The 21,151-nt window shown below is 44.5% G+C and overlaps 1 protein-coding gene across 7 annotated transcripts in view; it reads left to right on the forward strand.

Annotated features, from left to right (window-relative positions):
- Nucleotides 1-1,013: 1,013 nt before the first annotated feature.
- The window catches only part of ALDH18A1 (aldehyde dehydrogenase 18 family member A1), a 28,778-nt gene continuing 8,640 nt past the window's right edge, over nt 1,014-21,151 (forward strand). The window contains exons 1-13 of one of the 7 annotated variants that reach the window (XM_083505532.1): nt 1,014-1,147; nt 10,627-10,731; nt 12,967-13,190; nt 14,711-14,860; nt 14,947-15,051; nt 15,902-16,078; nt 16,380-16,470; nt 17,016-17,140; nt 17,574-17,718; nt 18,127-18,200; nt 19,264-19,363; nt 19,744-19,964; nt 20,811-20,948. In XM_083505532.1, coding sequence (XP_083361658.1) covers nt 10,647-10,731; nt 12,967-13,190; nt 14,711-14,860; nt 14,947-15,051; nt 15,902-16,078; nt 16,380-16,470; nt 17,016-17,140; nt 17,574-17,718; nt 18,127-18,200; nt 19,264-19,363; nt 19,744-19,964; nt 20,811-20,948 — 1,635 coding nt within the window. In that variant the 5' untranslated portion in view covers nt 1,014-1,147; nt 10,627-10,646. Of the gene's footprint in view, nt 1,148-1,167; nt 4,257-10,626; nt 10,732-12,966; nt 13,191-14,710; nt 14,861-14,946; nt 15,052-15,901; nt 16,079-16,379; nt 16,471-17,015; nt 17,141-17,573; nt 17,719-18,126; nt 18,201-19,263; nt 19,364-19,743; nt 19,965-20,810; nt 20,949-21,151 lie in introns of those variants that run through there. The other 6 variants (XM_083505535.1, XM_083505536.1, XM_083505538.1 and 3 more) reach the window with 6 other exon arrangements.

The following is a 21,151-nucleotide window of genomic DNA, read 5'->3' on the forward strand; positions in this document are numbered from 1 at the left end:
AACTGACCACATTCCAAAAAAAGGTTTCAGAAATATAAGGCCCATGTTCCCTGAGTGATGCTGTTCTTAAGTTTGTAATTCTAAAACTGGAATCTCCTGTCATTTAAAGTAAGCCACTATAAATCACTCGTCCAACTTTTAGCATACTGATGCACATGGATTGTCAACTGCACAGTTCAGCTGCTGTCTTGAAATTTTGTGCCCACATGCCAGACTTTAGCTTGCCCCAAGGCCCAGTTTACGAGGTTTATATTTTAAGAGCAGTGACAGCAGTGCAATCTAGTTGGGCAATTCCTGCCCACAACGGACCCATGGAGTAGCCTATGAAAGCCACTTTTCCTTTGCCTCAGTTATGTCCACCACCTGTAAAATGGGTATAAAGCTACAATCCCTACAATCCTGTTAGGGAAGCAGATCTGACTGAATTGTGGGATTACTTGAGCAAACATGCTTAAGTCTGCACAGTAATAAGGATTTGCCTCACAGAGCTGTCAAAGACAACCCAGGTAAGGGTGGTAAGCCGGGACAATGTACATTTAAACAGAAACAATTCCTTTGGGCCTTCCAGGCCTGGGCCCTGCTATAACTAGAGCAAGGTTGCTAGATTATTTCATTTGTTGCTGTCATCTTTTCCTGCCAGAGGGAAGGAGCTGCTGATGCCATTCTCTGCCTCAGGTTCCCAAACAGCCTGGCAGGCCTTGGGCAGTGATGCAGCTTGACAGGCAGGCTCCGCTCTTCCGCAGAAAAGAAAACTGCCGGTGGGGGTGGGGGGGGTGGGCAGCCCTAGACCCTGCCATTACCCGGCGCATCCTTTCAAGAACAATTCCTCTTCCGCAAGAGAAGGCCAGCTCCTCTTCGCAGGAGGAACTCTCCCAACACTTCATATTTTATTTTATTTTATTTTATTTTTGCACGGCCAAATAAATAAATAAATCTGAAGATCTTTGCAATCAGATGGGGGGGTCGGGCGGAAGGACCCCACGTTAAGGGGAGGCAGGTGCCACGAGGCAAGCAGTGGGGATGGGTGTTGAAGGAGGGGGCGGAGTCCCTGGCCGGAAGTGCCTTTGCTGACATCGCTCCCGCCGGCCGGATCGGTGTTGGGGGGAGTCCGGGGTGCGCTCCGCTCCGCTCCTCGTCCAGAGAGTTTGTAAGTGATGCCGGAGGAGGGGGCGCAGCCTGGGGGGGGGGAGCGGGCCGGCGATCATCCCTTCTCTCTCTTCCCATTGCGAGAGCTCGTAGGGGGCGGAACTGGGGATGGGGACCCTGCGCCCCAAAAGAGGGATTCAGGATCGCCCCGGTCTCCCCATCCTCCACTGAGAGCGAGTCGGGCTCTGATCATGGACCCGGCTGGGATCTGACGCACCCGGTTGCCATCCATCCTGGAGGGAGGGCAGGGTCTCCATTCCCACTCCCACATTTTTAACCCCCTGGGCGATCCATGTGGGAAAGAGATATATTTGTGCCCCGTCCCCCCACGCTTCCATTGGCAGGTTAGGGGCGGGGGTGCTGAACCCTTGCTGGTGGTTGTGGGCATGAAAGCAGGGCACTTAAATACAGGATATTGTCTTCTGTGAATGACGTAAGAGGGCTGAATATACAGCAGAGCCTTTCTAAGAGTCCGGGGCATCGGCTGCTGCTGTCTTGGGTCATTTGTTGAGAGTGATGACATATACGGTGCCTCTTGCATCATGCCCAGCATCCTTGGTGCTGCGCCCACCTTGTGTGAAGTGTCACGCACAGTCCTAGAATCATCTGCTGGCATATATCTAGGCGGAAGCTGATTGACCTTACGATCAAGGCCACCGAGCGTCTAGCAGTGCCGTCTGGCTTGCAGTGTTTTAAGAAAAGTGTGTGCAGAATAATGCTTTTTGAGATTAAAAGAAAGAAAAGGCAGGCGCAACACAGCTTCTGCGAGAGCAGTTTGCATCCCATCGCAACCCCTGCTTTTATGTCTCTTTCCTGCATGATAAAGGCTATTTTGCGTTTTTGGAAAGTTGAGATAAGTTCCTTGTGAGAGGGCAGACTTCAAAATTACTATAAAGTGAAGGGCAAAGTCTCATTCTGGATGCAAAATGTTTATCAATCAGGCTTGCCATAAATACTTGTGTTAACCCTGATGCCCTCTTCTTGTGTTTATAAATGCGGGTGCAGTTGTTACACCTGCATCCTACCTTTGGATGAGGCTGAGTTCTCATCTTATAGAGGGGTATTTTAAAGGGTGAGCTTTCTCCCACTTTTCTCTGGAGTTGTGATGTTCCTTGAAATTCTTTCTTCTCTTTCTTTCTTTCTTTCTTTCTTTCTTTCTTTCTTTCCATTTTTTTAACAACCAAACTGTCAGTCAGCCAATCTCTGGGCAAGATTGCTTTTAAAATTATGTATTCTTTCTCTGTTCTTTTGACTTTGATGAGTTGCACAAACCCTGCTCTGCTGCTGGTTACTAAAACCTTTCTAAAGCTTATATACACAGATCTGTCTCTGTAACCCTTTCCTCTGTGCTACTCTCAACTCCTCTGTCTCTATCTTTATAGATCATGTTGCCTTTAGGATTAGAGGGGCAAGAGGTCATTATTTAACAATGGGTAGGAGAGAAAAAATGTGGTTTTTTCCCCCTCTGGTTTTTTCCCCCCTCCTGGGTGCTGGAGAGGAAAAGCTATGTGTTTGCAGATTGCATGAATCAAGGCATTGAATTTGGGACATCAGCTGGAATTCATTCTGCCTAGAAGTTGGGAGTTCAGGGTGGACATTCTTAAGTAGGTAATGTAAGCTTAAAGTCTCACTGACAAAACTTGCTATATGTAGAAAGACTCTTGTAAACACCGCCTGGTATGGAAAGGAATATAGGCCTTTTATGAAAACAAAACCTCAAATCCTTTCCTGAGGTTCTCTTTGCCAACTTGGGCCACTTTTATTATAGGATATAGGAACAAAGGCTCAGTGGAAACTGTAAAACTGAGTCGATACAGATGTGGAGATCATTTCTAGAGGTGCAGCTGCATAGTCTGTTACAGCAAAAGTGAGTTTTTTGGTACATTGAATAGGAACAGATCTGTGAGTCTTGTAAGTAAGCCTACAAAAATGACTAGTTTGCAAGAAAAAGTAGCCTGCATTTCCATGCTGGCTGCGCTCCCTCCTCTTAGGCTAGTAAGAAAAGGTTTTTTTGCTGCATTAGCAGCACCAAAGTGACCTTTATGGGGCACAAGCCTGGGCAGTGTGGCTGGAGGTCCTGGGTGTTCAGACAAGATCGCCCTCTCAACTGGCTGCTGCCAAAGAAGGGGTGGATCACTCTATACCTCCTCTGCTAGCCCACTTGCTAGACTTTCCTTCCTCTATGGCTAGCAGAGGAGAAATGGAGCAATTCAACACACACACACACACACACACACCAGGCTGCTTATGCACTTGTACCAGGCAAGCTGTTAAATGCAAGGCTGTATGTACTGTAATATAAGCTTTCATGCACAATTGATTAAGAAGCATGAAGTTGCTGGGAACTGCAGAGGGGGAGAGTGCAGTTGTCCTCAGGTTCTGCTTTTGGGTTCCCTGTAGGTGTCTGGTGGGCCACTGAAAGAAGTACATGCATGATGGAACTTTGGCATGATCCAGCAAGGCTCTTAAGTTCTTATGTTCAGTTGGCAGGCTCCTCAATTTAAGATTATGGTTGCTTGGGAACTTCTAAAAATAGGGGTTCTTCAGCATAAAAAGCAGGGTTAGATCCTAGGAAACCAGTTTAAATTAAACTAATAATATCTGGCTAGCTTAAACAGGAAAAATAAATAAAATATGCACATCCAATTTTGGTCAGGAAATACGCAGAAGCAAAACAGTAAAAAACCCAGTAAAATTAAGTGTGTGAACTTTCGGAAGAGGGGAATTTAACTGTCTCAAAACCTCTTTGTTTCTCCTGCTACATGCAATTATTAATAATAGTGGTGCAGCAGAAGGAACTTTTTTCTTTTCCAGGTCTTTCTAGCATCTTCTAAACAGCCAATTTTTCCAACGGCAGAGATTAAATCTTATTTTGGTGCCTTTGTTAGCTCTAGCCTTTGAACCGGAATTTTCCCCTTGTTTAGAACTGCTTGACTGGATCGCTATATAATTAGTGGGGTGAGGGGGGAGCAGTAGTTTTCCTCTGAAATGTTGAGCTTGGTTGGGCCACTGCAGATTGCCAGACTAGACAAGCTGGATTTGCAGTAACTTGTTATGCTCTAAACAAGTTTTCCCAAGGGAAGCTTTCAGGACTTAAGAGTGAAATTACGGTAAGTCTAACCAGAACTGAACGGGTAAGTCTTGACATGATATTTCTCCCCTTCTTATTTATATTAAGCACTTTTAGCTAATGGATGCATATAGCTGAATACCCCCATGTGCTTTTTTCACACAGTATAGCTTGAAAAGTAGTAAACTGAGGTGGATACAATTCTGTATTTTGTAAGTATTTCAGCGGAAAACCTACGGCTGGAGTTAACAAGCAATCTAATGAATATTCTTTTTAGCCTATGAACATTCACTTGTTATATGTTCTTGGTTTGGTTTAACAAACAATTTGTTCTAAAAGTTATAGTTCATCCACCATGAAATTACTGGGTTTTTTTTAAGGCAGCGAGTTGTAGTTATGAGGACTGGAACTCGGAGGGTGGAGATTGCCATTAGTAAAAATGGAAGCAAGAGCTTCTCCTTGTGGCCATGCCAGAGGAGGAGAGGAGTGTGTGGAAGCAGACAAGTCTGAGGGTTGCCTAGGCTTGCTCCTGTAAAGATAGTTCACTGTTACAACTGTATTGCCCAGCATAAAGTAGCAAGTATTGTAGGACTTTGGGACTGAAGCAAGACACAAGTGCGTTTCCGGTCATGAACTTTCGATTCTTGGGTTGTGCTTTGTGACTTCACACAAAGTTGCTTCTAAAGCTTGCAGACATAGCTACACTTGGAGTTGCTGGTGTTGGCATCCGTCTGCCTCTAGAGACAACGGAGTGCGCCTCCGGAGGTGAAGTCAGACTGCTGGAGAATCACAGTGCCTGTTGTGGCTGCAGAGACCAGTAACTTGTAACTGCTGCCTCCTACGTTGTTTTTGCTGTGTTGGCAGCACTGAAGTGACCTCTCTGGGGTGCAAGCGGGTACACAAAGACATGTGGCATTACTTGAGGGATCAAAGGTAACCATGGAAAGGTTAGCAAAGGTTAGCGAAACTATTAGCAGAGGTATTACCTTCTAAGAGCAACATTTGTGCAGAATATTATACTCAGAGACAACTTTATGCCATTGAAATTTGTCCTTAGCTTGCCATACCATTAGATTGCGAGTTGCCATCTTCTGCCCTTGTAGCACCAGGAGAGTTTTTTAATTTTACGCTTCCCTGGAATAACTTCCATCTTGCAGGAAGGTATATTGGTGATCTAAAACTACTTCTGGCTTTGGCTCCACCCATGTTTGGAATTGGCCATACCTGCTTTGGGCTTTAGCCAAACACTTGCCCCCGGGGGATTGTAGCCTTTGACTTAAAAGATTCCCCACCCCTAATTTAAGGCTCACTTCTGCTGACTTGCTGCTGAGTGGGTGGAAATAAAAAGAGGGACGTACTGTATCGAAACAAGGTTTACTGGTTAGTGCTAATAGGGAATGCAGTGCAGAATCCTGTCTCCAACTAATGCCAGTGGTATATGCATAATATTTTACTGAGCTTTCTAAGGTCACATGATTTGCTTCAGATCCTGAATGAAACGTAATTCTCCGATACCTAGTTCTTTCTCTTTTTAAAGGCTACCTTGTTATTGCTACACCCTGTGATGGTGAAGCCTCCTATTTGTGGAAAGTGTGCAAAAGTTTTTTCTTTTCTTCAAACTTCTGCATATTAATAGCTGGCAGAGAAAATGCATATGCTAACAAAGAGTAGGAGAATTAAAAGATGGACTGGATGGAAAAAGGATGAACAAAATCTTCCCCCATATTCCTCCAACAGAGTCCAGCTGTTAGGTTAAACCTACACAAGTTGCTTGGGGGGGGGGTCATCACATGGCAACCTTTTCTGGTCATGCTCCTCTTGCGAAGTTTCCTTGGGAATTCACCTCTAAGGAATCAGATTTACATGTAGCTATGTACTGAGGAGTAATCAGAAAATGGCCTTCGGTCCATAGTTAAATATTGAACTGACCCCTTCTAGGTAATTTCCTAAGGAGGCTTTAATACGGGGGACAGGGGGGAATTATCAGTACAAGATAACTTATGACCAAAAGAAGAAGAAAAAGCTATTTCATAGGTGGCTCTGTGGGTTAAACCACAGAGCCTAGGACTTGCTGATCAGAAGGTTGGCGGTTCGAATCCACGCGACGGGGTGAGCTCCCGTTGCTTGGTCCCTGCTCCTGCCAACCTAGCAGTTCAAAAGCACGTCAAAGTACAAGTAGATAAATAGGTACTGCTCCGGCGGGAACGTAAACAGTGTTTCCATGCGCTGCTCTGGTTCGCCAGAAGCGGCTTAGTCATGCTGGCCACATGACCCGGAAGCTGTACGCCGGCTCCCTTGGCCAATAAAACGAGATGAGCGCCGCAACCCCAGAGTTGGCCATGACTGGACCTAGTGGTCAGGGGTCACTTTACCTTTACCTGTACCCCAGACGAGCCTTCCTCAGCCTGGTGCCCTCCAGATGTGTTGAACTACAATTCCCATGAACCCTAGCCAGCATGGCCATTCTAACTAGGCCTGATGGGAGTTCTCCAAAATATCTGGAGAGCACCAGACTGGGGAAGGCTGCCCCTAGATTCCCATCCAAGCATGCACAGTCCCCATTTGCCAGCCCCTCTTCTTCATACTCCCTCTGCAGTCTGACATGCAGGTTCTGTTCCTGCACAGAGCACTCCTTAGAACTCTAGCTAAGGAACTGGTACTTTCGTCCCTTCCCTTCTTCCTCTCTTGGGCCTTACTGGAGGGCCAGTGCTATCCCATAATTCAGTCCTTTCTTATCCTGTTATTCCTGCTTGTTAACTACATGGACTGAACTGCTGTCACATGCATTAGCTGGCTGATTCTGGTAAATCTGACAGCAAAATCAGCAATTTGTACATTGCAGAACACGCACTTCCTTTACAGAGATTATATCCATGCAGAAAAAGTGGTGTGTTGAGGGGTCATCCATGAGCTCCTGACCTCAGCCTTGTTTCTATGCATGCTGCATTCCCATGGCAACCATTTGCTGCTTTTTTGGCTGGCTGCCCTCTTCTTCTTCCTGGTTCTCCTCAGCGACCGCAGTCCTTGACAGAAAGTTTCAGCAATCATGTGAAACCATATGTCTCAAAGCAGAGTATTTTGAAACTCTTAAGTTCTGAGTGGTTTTCTTTACAGTGCACGGACATAGCTTGGAAGAGACAAGAATAAGAATCTGTAGAGAGCGTAACCCATAGAAGAGTCCAGAGATGCAATTCATTCTCCCACATCTCTGTGAATTGCTGAGATCTGACATGCTTTTGCCCATGATGACAAGTTGAGTTTCTTTTGCTAGTAAGAGCCAGATTGTTATGCTTCTCGCTACTTCAGTGGCCAGCAGAAGCACACAGGCCGTATCCCATCTCTTGGGCAGGAGCAATACAGAAGTTTTCCTTTAAATTTGATGGTGCTGGAAAAGTGGTGGAAAAGTGAGGCATGTGGTTGCACTGGAACTCTTGGAGAAAGGACACCTGGGCGGCACTATAATTTGGGATTGTGTAAGTGATGAGCAAGAAAATGGTGTGTCGAAATGGAAATTAAATTGAAGCATATGCCAGGCACCATCTCTTCCCCTGAGCGCTAGAGGATGAAAGAGATGGAAGACATCTTTGAAGGGGAATGATGGCGGAGATTGGGCAGTGCATTCATATAGACCTTAAGGTGTATGTCAACCCCACTTTTGCATGGCTGTATTAGATGGTGAGTTTTACATCTTACTTCTTAAGGCTGTCAAGCTATACAAACATACTTAGCAGTAACTTCCATTGAACACAACAGGGCTTAGTTTTTGAGTAGGTGTGCATAAGGTTTCGCTTTAACAAGATACGGCACAGCCCTCAATCTGGGTTGCTGGAGTGCCTATGGCAGCACTTTCCTAGAGCTGGTTCCCTCGCCTTCCTGGATAATTACCAGCGCAAGGAATATCTCCATCCAGGTCACCCTTCCTTGCTTCTGGGGAATAATCTCCATACCAAGGCATGTGGTATGACCAAATCTGCTTTGGGACACTTACCGTGAGATATTGGGTATGAAATTTTTGCTGCATGTTTTCCCCCCTTTAAAATGCATGGAAGCAGGGTCTGGTTTCCATATTTGCAAAGAGGTAATTCACATTTGAAACATGCATGCAATTTTCATATCTTTAGCAGAGTTGAAAGTGCTTAGAGAGAAGACACCTGCGAATCTGTGTGTGTGTGTGTGTGTGTGTTTTGAAGAGGCAGAGAGGGCCAGATTACTGGCTGTCAGATCTGGTCTGCACTGGAGATCTATAACACTTGTTGACATTTCAGCCTTCAACTTGGATTTTGTGCTGCAACGTGGAACTTTTTCATCAGCCGCTGAGCTGTAGGGTGTGAGGAGGTGATGCCTTGACTGCTGGGAGTCAGGTTGCATCAGCTCCTTCCAGGGCTCTCCCGTCTTTCTGTTGGAGCTGATGTGGCTCATCCAGGCAGCAGCTCAGGGATTGGCGGCTGCCAGGGAGTCATAATTGGCTTCAGCTGGATTTTCAGGAATTAACTCTCTCGACTCTGGACACTTCTGCAGTTCCTTCTATCTGCGGTTTCCCTTTCCCCCCTCCCACATCCCTGCCTCCAGCTTTTCTTCTTGAAGAGCAGGGACAGGCCCTTATTTGACATTGGGACTTTTCTGCACCTGGAGTCGATACTTTCAGAAAGACAGTTCTTGGATCCAGTTCCTGGGCTGCATATGTCTGCTTTCTCTAATCCAGTGCTAGGAAGCTGAAGGCAAAAACCGGGGCTTGTAGCATCACTGAGTCATCGTGTGATTCTTCCCTTGTCTTAGCACTACTATTGGAGTGCTTTTCTGCAATGGCTTCCAGACTCTTTATCTGAAATGCTTGGGTGAGAAACATGGAAATCCTCTTTTTGCTATTGCTCTTGTCAAAATGAGAATGGGATGGGATCTTTGGAATTGCCGTTTTCATCTTCCTTTCTTCCAGTGCAAATGGAGCAGCAACAGTTTCAGGAAGGATTAAATTCCTGTCTGAAGCAGGTTTGAAATTAAACCCACAGTACCAGGTGTCTATCTCTGGCAGAGTGTGTAGTCCCTGTTAGACAGGCAAGTTCTCTGGCTGAATGTTGGAAGTCCTTGGTAGTGGTGCTGGGAGGGGAGCCAAAGTTTTCTCACTTTTCCTGGTGTGTATGTACCGTATGTATGCATGCATCAATCAATTTTGGGGAGGAACTGTAACACTGTACTGTAATACTTTCTTACCAAATTCAAACTTACTTAACTATTTCAAGAACATGAAATATATAGTGTGTAACTGAACATCTGAATTTGTACATTTGGTGCTACATTTGCGAGTTTTAAAGGTCTTGGTTTCAGTCAAACAGTAGTTACAAATGTATCCAGTGTTGGAGCTGCAAGTTGTTCCATGCTAACCTAGGTATATCTTAGTTTTTGCCAGTTGGGAAGATAGGAAAAGAAATTAAAAGTAAACTGAACATGTGAAACTGTCCACTTTATAGTAAAGATTTATTATCTGGTCTTGGCCTTGGTATTATCCTGCATAAGCAGGAACAAATAATATTTTTAAGAGAAAGGGCTTAGAAAATACCGAAACTAAAGCCCAGCAATAAATTTGGATAGTCATATATCATAAGGTTGCTGTCTTGTGTACATTTAATTAGGAGCCGGCTACATCTACACGTGCACTCAGAAGCAAGCTTCACAGTAATTGTAAAGAAAATTGGCTATCCTGTACCCATATTTCTGTTGTTGTTTTTTGTTCACCCTCCATTCTTAAACTGATTGCATTTCAAGTTTATTTCTCTAACGAGCATCTGCCTAATCCATAGCTTCTTTTGCACTGAGTTTCATGGCCTTCAGAAAATGGAAGGTATGCAAGAGTGAAAAGAAGCAAATTCTTGCTGCCCTCTCATGTTAGTCCGGTGGTCCTTGGTTGTATTTGTGTATCTTCAAACTTGATTTAGGAGGAATTTGAGTCAAGTGAAGAATCAGGGGCTGCATTGTACATTGTTGTTTGTTAAAGGAGCAATATGCTTAGCAGCCTCATAGTCTGAACCCGGTACGTGGAGAAGATGTTTTGTATTCTACCACTTGGAAAATGCATTCCCAGTGTAGAGATCTGAAGAATATTGCTGGTTTAATACTAGAAGTAACAATACTACCCTTGAATCTTAACTCTATGAGTTTTTGTAGTAGCATAACTGGCTGCAACATTATTTTCAAAAAGCATTCCACATCACTCTGGAAAAGAAAAACAATGCATAATAGATCTTTCACCTTTCTCCCAAATCTTCCACTGAAACACTGGAGGGAAATCCTGGGTTGCAGTGATGAGCCACTTCTCACATATTAAACTTTGCTGCAAGGCTGTCATGCAACTTGGGGAGACTGCCTGGGACACAGGAATAATGGAGAATCATGTAGGCTTCTTTGTTCTCTTGCAGGCGCTGTTGATTCCATCAAGATGCTGTGCCGAGCTGCTCTTCTGCCTTCCTTGCGTTCTTCAGGACAATTCTGGCGGCAAACCGAAGTGGCAGGCTCTCACCCTTGTATGTATCAGAAGGAGGCAACTGTGGGCTGATATACAATGAACTGAAAAAAAATGTTTAAAATGACATTTGTTAAAAAAACCAGAAGCTTTTTTGATAGGAATTTTAGGACAACTGCCGAAAGAAAAATGGACATTATTTATGTACGCTACAACAGCAGCGTACAGGACGCGGGTGGCGCTGTGGTCTAAACCACAGAGCCTAGGGCTTGCCGATCAGAACGTCGGCGGTTCGAATCCCCACGATGGGGTGAGCTCCCGTTGCTCGGTCCCTGTTCTGGCCAACCTAGCAGTTCGAAAGCATGTTGAAGTGCAAGTAGATAAATAGGTAAAGGTAAATGGCGTTTTTGTGCGCCAGAAACTGTGCTCTGTGCTCTGGTTCGCCAGAAACGGCTTAGTCATGCTTAGTCATGCTGGCCACACGACCCGGAAGCTGTACACTGGCTCCCTCAGCTAGTAAAGCGAGATGAGTGCCACAACCCCAGAGTTATCCACGACTGGACCTAACAGTCAGGGGTCCCTTTACCTTTACCTTTACAACAGCAGCAAGAATTCTGATAGCACAGAACTGGAGAAATACTGTAAAAGGAACAATGGTAAGGAAAGTTGATGAACTATGCAGAGCTGGCAAAGTTAACAGACAAATTGTTTGAAAAGAACAATAGTGACTTTGAAAAAGAATGGGCACCTTTTACATTATATTTGCAGAAACAAGAAAAAAACATAGACTCATTGGCAGGTTTTAAATAAACATTTACAATTTTATTTACAATAAAACAAGAAATTTAACAGTATGACAATATAAAGTATATATAAACAGCAGAATGCAACATGAGACGTAATAAACCAGGGATGGAAGTTGAGGGAGGTCAACAGGGAAGGGGGGAACTGAAATATGAATGTTATGTAATGATTATATTGTTATGAGAAAAGAAAATCAATAAAAATTAATTAGAAAAAAGGAGGAAGCAACTGTGGGTAGAGGCCTTTCTGTTAACACTGCAGAATTGGGAATTTCTCAGCAATTAAAATTCCAGACCTAGGTGTCCTGATTCTTACTTTACTGCTAAAATGCGAGCAGCATGGCTTTGGCAATGTATTGTATTACTCTGCCCCCTACTGGCTTGTTGAAGCATTGCTGCAGAAATATAGTTTTCTTCAAGCCCTTAGTTGTCTTGGCTGATGTTCAGCCTAAAGGAAAAGGACATGGCTTCCATAAAGCCAGTAGTTCCATTTCCTTATTTGTCTGTCAGTACCATGTTCCATAAACACAAATGGGGAGCTAAATGAAGAATGTATATAAGGGGGAAACAAGGGCCTTACCTCTAGGTGGTGATGTAGACCATGCTTGTTAGCTGGCAATTATAAACAACAGGGAGTGTGAAGGGTTTGCATTCTTTATAAAAGCAGTTGCATCCTACCTTTCCATTTTAAAACAAAATGCCCAAGGTGTCTAACAACACAATATTAAGACTCACCACAACATGGTGTAAAGCACAATATAATTAAAACAAAAAATGTTTTAATAAACTGGTTAAAAAACAAAAAAACAAAACAAGCATACCACTGCTAAAAATAAATATAGCTAGTTTTAATTCTATAAATGTTAAATTGTGTTTTAATGATTTTCCCCCCTATGTTTTTAGTGTATCCAAGTGTATTGTTTGTATCTAAGCTGCCTTGAGTTCTGTCAGGTCAAAAAGGCAGGAAATAACAATAATAATAATAATAATAATAATAATAATAATAATAATAATAATTGGTGATAACAACAACAATAACAATAATAACAATAATAATATGGCATGCAAGATGCAAGCTTTAGCTTATGCAGAGTAGAGGAAATTATATTTGCCTTTAACCCTGACTGATGCTACAGTTGGCAGAGATGTGGCTAGGGACAAGGTGGCCCACTCCCTTTGATTTTTGTTGGGTCTCCTGTGGGTCATGGTATTTAAAGTATCAACATAACTGCAAGGAGACCAAGAGACAGAGTATGACCTCAGAATATTCTGGTCAGTTGGTCAAGTGGTACTTGGAATACTTATTTTGCTCTCCAAAGGTGTTCCTTGGGCTAATGTTTTTTCTCACTCATTTAAAAGCTGGACACTAGGTAGAGGCAGGTGATATGTTCAGACTCCCCCACTCTCTCCTGACCTGGGACCTGGAAAAGGGGGGTGGGATTTTGGTTCAATGTACTTGCCTCTAATGCCTTTGCTGTGTGTTTCAACCACAGGTCTACTGGCTCCTAACCTGGTGTTGAGGAATGAGTCTGCTCGGGGCTGGAGTAACATCCCGTTCATCACGGTGCCCCTCAGCCGAACCCATGGCAAGTCCTTTGCTCACCGCAGTGAGCTGAAGCATGCCAAGAGGATTGTGGTGAAGCTGGGCAGCGCTGTTGTGACTCGAGGAGACGAATGTGGCTTAGCCCTGGGGCGACTGGCATCCATTGTTGAGCAGGTAAGCAGGCCGGGAGGCATTGAGGGCATTTGGCTGCTTGTTCTCCTTACCAAACCCTGCCAGGCACCTCAGTGGTTAAAGTTGTCTCCACTTTATGCTGGAATGCCCAGACACTCGTAGGCCATTAGCTTTTAGTTAATCCTGGTTGTTGCTAGAAATGTGCAGCCCACACTGTGTTTCAAAGATTGCCGTTTCCTTCTCTTCTGCTTGCTGTTTTTATTGTTTTAATTTGGATATTTGCTTGCGTTGTACGCCACCCTGAGATCAGCTGAAGAAGACTGGATTATTAGAGCAGTGATAATCCCCCCACCAAGGGGGTCTGTGGCACTGCCCAACAACTGACCAGAACATCCTGCTTTTGGGCACCATGCCCTCACATGGTCACATGACTCACGCAGGTCACATGTGAGCCAGTGTGGTGTAGTGGTTAAGAGCGGTAGTCACGTAATCTGGGTAACCGGGTTCGCGTCTCCGCTCCTCCACATGCAGCTGCTGGGTGACCTTGGGCCAGTCACACTTCTTTGAAGTCTCTCAGCCCCACTCACCTCACAGAGTGTTTGTTGTGGGGGAGGAAGGGAAAGGAGATTGTTAGCCGCTTTGAGACTCCTGAAGGGGAGTGAAAGGCGGGATATCAAATCCAAACTCTTCTCTTCTTCTTCTTCTTATGACTCACACAGGAGTGCGGCCCAGAAGACATGTTTTGCGCTGGGGCATGTTGGAGGGTATGGTGGCACCATTCACATAATAAAAACAACCACCCAGAGTGGCTGGAGAAACCTAGCCAGATGGGTGGGGTATAAATAATAAAATTATTATTATTTCCAAAAGTTGGCATGTCCAAGGCTTGCCTTTTGAAAAACAGGGGATCTGCATTACTTAGCTAATTGGGAACCACTGGATTAGAGGAATATTTGAATACACAGATAACAGTTGAAGGCAGGGGTTAAATGTAAAGGGCAGTAGAGTGCGGAGGGGCAGAAATATGGTTTAATATTAAAACACATGTGATTAATATTAAAATATTAACATTAAAAGGCAATGTTTTTGAGACTCCCACCAAGAATAATGGTATCTCAGGATCTGCCTGTGTTATCTTGCAATGATGGCAACCCCCAAAGTGGGGAAGTAACATAAGGGGAATAAATAATCCTCATTTTAAAGATGTATTGTAACAGAGTACTAATGCCCTCAAAACATCTCCCACTGAGGTGTTGCTGCAGTTATGTTGAGGCAGGAGTGCCACATTCATGAAACTGATAATAAACCTAGGATGTTATAGGGAGAAGGGATGGTTATATTTATTTCCCCAACATATTCCAAAGAGTGGGAATCGTCTCTGAGTGGGCTTTCCCCTCCCAGTTACCCTGTGTGCTAGGCAACATATAAACCCAAGAAAGCTTACATTCTTCCTGCTTTGGAGAAATGTTTTCCTACAGAATGATCGCAACAGCGTCTAAAAATTGGAAGCAAGGTAAGATGGCTTTAAATTAGACTAAGGGTTGGTTCTCTTGTGCCTGCAGGTATCCATGTTGCAAAACCAGGGCCGGGAGATGATGATCGTCACCAGCGGGGCTGTGGCCTTTGGGAAGCAGCGGCTGCGTCACGAGATCTTGCTCTCTCAGAGTGTGAGGCAGGCTCTCCACTCAGGGCAGAACCAGCTCAAGGACATGGTAAGCAAGTGGGGGAGCGACCTGGGTTCTTCGGTGGTGGTGCAGAAACCACTGTTCCTGGCTGACTTGTTCTCTAATCTTTGCAGGCGATTCCCGTGCTGGAGGCGCGAGCCTGTGCAGCTGCCGGTCAGAGCGGGCTGATGGCTCTCTATGAGGCCATGTTCACACAGTACAGCATCTGTGCAGCCCAGGTAGGGAACTTTGTACACACTCCTCCTCAGAGTGTATCTGCTGCCTTGGGCACCATGCAAGTTCTCTCTTGACTCCTGGAAGAAGGCTCTCTTTCATGCTATTTGCCAGGAAGCCTATTCCAACACTAGGGCCCCCCAGTTCAGTACAGTGGTGCCCCGCAAGACGAAATTAATTCGTTCCGCAAGTTTTGTCGTCTAGCGAATTTTTCGTCTTGCGAATCACGAAATCCCATAGGAATGCATTGAAAATCAATTAATGCGTTCCTGTGGTCAAAAAAAGTCCAAACAAAGCCAAATTTGGTACAACAACAGTTTATTAACTGCTCTTTAAAGTCACACATACTGTAAAGAGCAGTTCAAAAATTGAAGGGAAAATAAATTAACTTTATAAACAAAACATGTCTTTGTTTTTAGACAAAGGAAACAAAGTCGCGAGACGTTTTCGTCTTGCGAAGCAAGCCCAAAGGGAAATTCGTCTTGCGAGGCAAATCGAAAACGGAAAAACCTTTCGTCTAGCGAGTTTTTTGTCTTGCGAGGCATTCGTCTTGCGAGGTACCACTGTACATGCCAACACCTTACCCCTCCATCCCTTCCTTTGCTTTGCCCAACTTAATACTCCCCCTTTCCTCCCCCCAATAAGGCCATGATAATTGCATTTCAGATTCACAACAGGCTAGCCGACCTTCTACATCTGAAGTGGTTTGTACATCGACCCCTCGCTTTGTTTGCTTTGACTTAACAGAACTTCCATTTCCTTTGTTGTAAGAATTTAGCTAGTTCGTTTGTAACTTGCACGCTTGGCGGCCCTCTTCATGCCGAAACTGATAGTGGATAATTTTTGTCAGAGCAGTTCTTTTCTTCCTTCCAGATTTTAGTCACCAACTTGGATTTCCACGACGAGCAGAAGCGTCGGAATTTAAACGGGACGCTGCACGAACTGTTGCGGATGAACATTGTCCCCATAATCAACACCAACGATGCTGTGGTTCCTCCCCCAGAGCCAAACAGTGATCTTCAGGGGGTAAACGTGGGTAGCGCATTTCAGTGGGTGGTGGTTGCTCGCTCGCTCGTGGACCCGCTAACACGCTGACTCCGGGCTGTAGTGCACGCTAACGTCATAACGCTCTGGATTCTCCAAGGTGACTTGCTGCTTGTGGATGTAGTAGATCTGGCTATTTGGTGTTGCTTGCGAGGCTAGCTGTCGACTTGAGGCTGGTAGTACGACTCCTAACCACCTACTGTTGCGCTTTGCTTTTCTATGAATTGCTTGGGCATTGGGTTAGCTCTCGCCTGGCTAGTATTGCTGACTTTTACAATGTGTGTTCCAGGTAATTAGTGTGAAGGACAACGACAGCTTAGCAGCCCGTCTGGCTGTGGAAATGAAGACCGACCTGCTGATTGTTCTTTCGGATGTTGAAGGTACGAGAGTTGTTTTGTTTCTGGCTAAATGGCCAGTGCAGCTTTGTGATCCTTTTCAGCGCTGTGGTTCAGGAAGAGGAAATTTAGGGAATTGACTGTGAGGCTCATTGTAGTCAGCCAGAACACTGCAATATTCACAGTGCACGCCTTTAAAGGAGAAGGGATTAGTCACTGCTTTATTCATGCTGGTTAGAAACAGAGGAGCAGAGTATACGTTATTTGTCTTGGGACTGCTGACAGTTTCTTAGAGCTTAGAAATGGATTCACCTCTTCCCAGATCACTTGACCTGAGGGATCATATTCTGCCTTTTGCTTCTAAATTCTGACTCTGGCTGTCCCTTAGTGTGATAGCTTACGGTCCAACTGGATGATTCGATACTAGCAATGCAGTCCCTATGGTTCAGAGGATCCAGTTACCTCAGTCTTTTTTCTTTTCTTGTCTGAATGGTAGAGGTCAAAGATTTATTTTACAAATGTTATGTGCATTGTTTTTCAACCATAATGATACTAAAGGTATGTAGCTCATTTCCACCGTTCCATTTCAGGACTCTTTGATAGCCCCCCAGGATCAGATGACGCAAAGCTCATCGACATATTTTATCCTGGAGACCAGCAGTCTGTGACTTTTGGAACCAAATCTCGGGTGGGAATGGGAGGCATGGAAGCCAAGGTTGGTCAAGCTCCTCACCATTTTGCTGTGTTTGTGTCCATTTACTGGGGAAAATAGGAGGGCACTTTGCAATATCTTAAGACCCTGCTTAGCCTTTGTAACAAACATGTTAATTTTCTAGATTTCTTTATAAAAACACTTTTCTGTTGCATCCTATGCCATGCCTGTGAGATAAACTATGAGCTGCTTATGGCAGTAATGAGAAACCTGTGGCCCTCCAGACTACAACTCCCATCATCCCTGTCCATTAGTGATGCTGTTGGGGGTTAGAGTCCAACGACACCTGGAAGAATGGGGAAAGTTACCTCTGTTTTTTATGTCTTGAAAAAGTGTTGATCCTTAAAAGAGTTTTTACACTCCTACCAGAAATTACAGCAAGCAACAATGCTCTTTTGTTTGAAAACATGTGTTTAAAAATATTCTTCATTTGCAGGTGAAGGCTGCCCTGTGGGCTCTCCAGGGAGGTACCTCGGTAGTGATTGCCAATGGAACTCATCCCAAGATCTCTGGCCATGTCATCACAGACATTGTGGAAGGGAAGAAAGTGGGCACGTTTTTTTCAGAGGTGAAGCCTGCAGGTAGGTTAGCATGGTCAGGTCCAGAATTTTGGGGGAACAAAGAATGTCAGTCATGGTGCAGAATTTGGGGGGGGGGCTGGAGGCAGCTAGTTACTTCAGCTGTAGAATAAAAACCACAAAAGAACTGTGAGGATGAAACTATTTATGCTTTTGTTGTATGAGACAGAAGGGTGTATAAGGCCATTTTAGGAGTTGTCCTGCTAAACATTTAGGAGGCAAATGTTGCTTCTGCAATGTGCACCCTTTTCTCTGGACTTGTGGGGTGGCGTATTCATCCATGTTTTGGTTCAAGAGTGGGAGAAGCGAAGATAAACTCTTCTAAATATTCTCCATTGAGTATGTGGTGGCCAGAATTAGTGTGTTGAGAGTTAGTATGTAACCACCTTCTGCCTTTTAATTTTTTTAAAGGCCCAACCGTGGAACAGCAGGCTGAAATGGCTCGAACAGGAGGCAGGAGTTTGGCAGCACTTCAGCCTGAACAGGTAACCAGCCTAGTCAGTCACATAATGTATATTACAGCCTTGAGAGCACATACAGGGCATTTGTAGTAAATGCAAAAAAAAAAAAAAAAAAAGGCAGTAGCCCCATACTGAGATGAACAGCTTGCACAAATGTTGAAGGTTCAAGTTTCCCCATATAATAGGTGGAAAGGATACTTTGGAAATCTGCACTAGTTGTTTTCAAAATCAAGCTTTATTTACTACTATTAAGACTGATCAAGTACATTGAGTTTCACTTCTGCAAGCATGCAATTTGACACAGTCATGAAACATCTGTGTCAAAGAGTACATATACTATGTAATACAGAATAGGCCTGCTATTTTTTAAGACCTGCTGAGCTAAATTCCTCCCTCTGGCCGTCAGTAGCTCAATAAAGTTCTTGCTTTTATGCCTGCCTTGGACTGCAAAACTGTGATTGTCAATCTCCTAGTGGGCCATGATAATGTGGCTCTTGGAATCTTGTTTGGCTTAGAATCATAGAATTGGAAGGGACCACAAGAGTAGTACAGGCTGAGAGTTGTGCATGCCTTATTCATGAAGCATGTTCCATGGTATCTTCATAGCCTAGATTAATCTTCCCCCAAGTTGCAGATATTTTGAACTCCCAACTCCATCAGTCCCAGCTAGCATGGCCCAATGGTCAGGGATTATGGGAGTTATAGTCCAAAACATCAGGAAGGCTGATCTGAGCTCAAGCAGAAGGATCTAGGCTTTGAAACCTGAAGATCAGTCCACTTGGAGCATGTGGCACCTTCTACCATGGTTAGGATGTGGGGAGAAGGGAGGGGAGGTTGATTTTTGTAGAGCAGGTGCTCCAGGGGGAATAAATTGAGTTCCAAACTGAACTGGCAAGGATACCTATCCAGCAGCTTGACTGAAGAATAGATGAGCAGTCTTGGAGATAAACCAAAGGGCCTCGCAACTCAGTGAGAGATTGGGCTGTGGGTTTGAAGGAGCTAACAACATCTCCTATTTCAATATGGTGACCAGAGAGCTGGTCACAATCAAATGCCTGATGATGGTTCCCCATCTGTTTTACTACAGAGAGCAGAGATCATCTATCATCTTGCTGACCTCCTGACAGACCAGCGAGAAGAGATTCTTCAGGCCAACAAAAAAGATTTGGAAGAAGCTGAGCATAAAGGTAAGGCAGGTAGAGTCTGTGTTGGATATGTGGTGAGAACAATTTCTCATCAGGCCAAGTGGGTGATGCTGGAGATGTCTGAGGCTGCCATTTATTACTTCAACAAAGATTAGATGAAGAAATCCTGGGAACATCCAGAAGCCTTTGGCCAAATGTTCCTTTAACACTGAGACTTTGTTTTTGTTTCACCTGAGCACCTTTGCTTTTTCATGCTACCCAAGGGGTTACTTCAGCTTCAAAACAGAAAGGAAGACTGAAAGACAGATGCAACTACTTCCATCTGCTGACTCAGTGTTCAGATTGAAGTCTTCATTTCTGTTGCTTCATTCTAATCATTCATGAAACAAAGTCTGACTTACTGGCTTCTGCTTCCATTTCAGGAAGACTGGCCCTTCCTTTGTTGAAGAGACTCAGCCTGTCAACCTCCAAGCTGAACAGTTTGGCCATTGGACTGAGACAGATTGCAGCGTCGTCACAAGACAGTGTTGGCCGTGTCCTTCGAAGAACACGAGTAGCAAAGGATTTGGAGCTGGAGCAAGTGACTGTGCCTATTGGGGTCTTATTAGTGATTTTTGAATCCCGGCCGGACTGTCTCCCCCAGGTGTGTGAAGAAGTCACCTGTGAAACAAAGCAAATATAACTTGCTATGAGCTGGGAAGGTCTCTGGTTGTGGATTTCCCCACCTTGCTCCCCTGGGGAGGGAAATAATTAGTACTGAAAGTGTTGCCAATTGAGGTTTGTGTGTTGTGGTTAGGATGTGAATGTGTTGCAGCAAGCTTGATAGTTTGTCCTTTTATTTTGTATAGTGTCCTCCATTGGGTCCTTTTTAAAAGTTGGGCAGCCTGAGTAGCCTCTGGAGCTATGCATCTTTCCTTGAATTTTAATCAGGAGTTCAGAAGGGACATAGTTATAGCAGCTCCCCTGCTTCCTAGCCAGATATATTGCATACCCACCATTAATTACGACCTTCCAAAAACAAAGCTTTAGCAGAAAAACACGCAGCATTGCAACCTTGGAAGCATTACTATTGAAATACAGCAGAGTGACAGATCTGAGCTTGATGGGACCATAACCCATTCAGTGTTTTATATTGTCAAAAGGGGAGGGAATGGTGGTGAGGAGAGGAAGAAAGGGACAAGGGGAATGAAGATTCAAAATAAGTGGTATAAGTAAGAGTAGCCACTGCATTGTCCTCTAGGTGTTGATGGACTGCAACTCCCATCATCCCTGAGCATTGACTATGCTGACTGGGCCTGATGGTTATTGTAGTTGAGCAGCATAGGGCACAACATTGGCTGCCCATGAAATATGGCACGGTACATTTATTATGGTTAAATCAGAAATGGTTCACAGCACTCTCACAATACATTATAATTGTTAGGTGCTGCTATGGTTATAAATGTGTTCTTTAATGCTTGTCTTCCTCGCACTCCCTTCCTTCTGGCAGGTATCTGCTTTGGCCATTGCCAGTGGAAATGGCTTACTGCTGAAAGGAGGGAAAGAGGCATCGCACAGCAACCAGATCCTTCACCATCTGACTCAAGAAGCTCTTTCCATCCACGGGGTGAAGGACGCGGTGCAGCTGGTAAGTGCCTATGAGCAGAAAGTGGGGAACAGGCAGCACCGGGGTGACAAAACACAGGCTGGGAGGGCAACGTCAAAGGGGGGTCAGAATCTGATATATTACTGAATGAAAAAAATTAAAGTTCTACATATTCTGAGTTAAAAAGAAATAACGGTTAATGGTGCCTGAAAGAGAACCCTGGCAGAAAGAATTTCATTAAAGTA

Source organism: Podarcis liolepis (assembly GCF_965112155.1).
Source record: "Podarcis liolepis genome assembly, chromosome: 5".
Classification (NCBI taxonomy): Eukaryota; Metazoa; Chordata; class Lepidosauria; order Squamata; family Lacertidae; genus Podarcis; species Podarcis liolepis.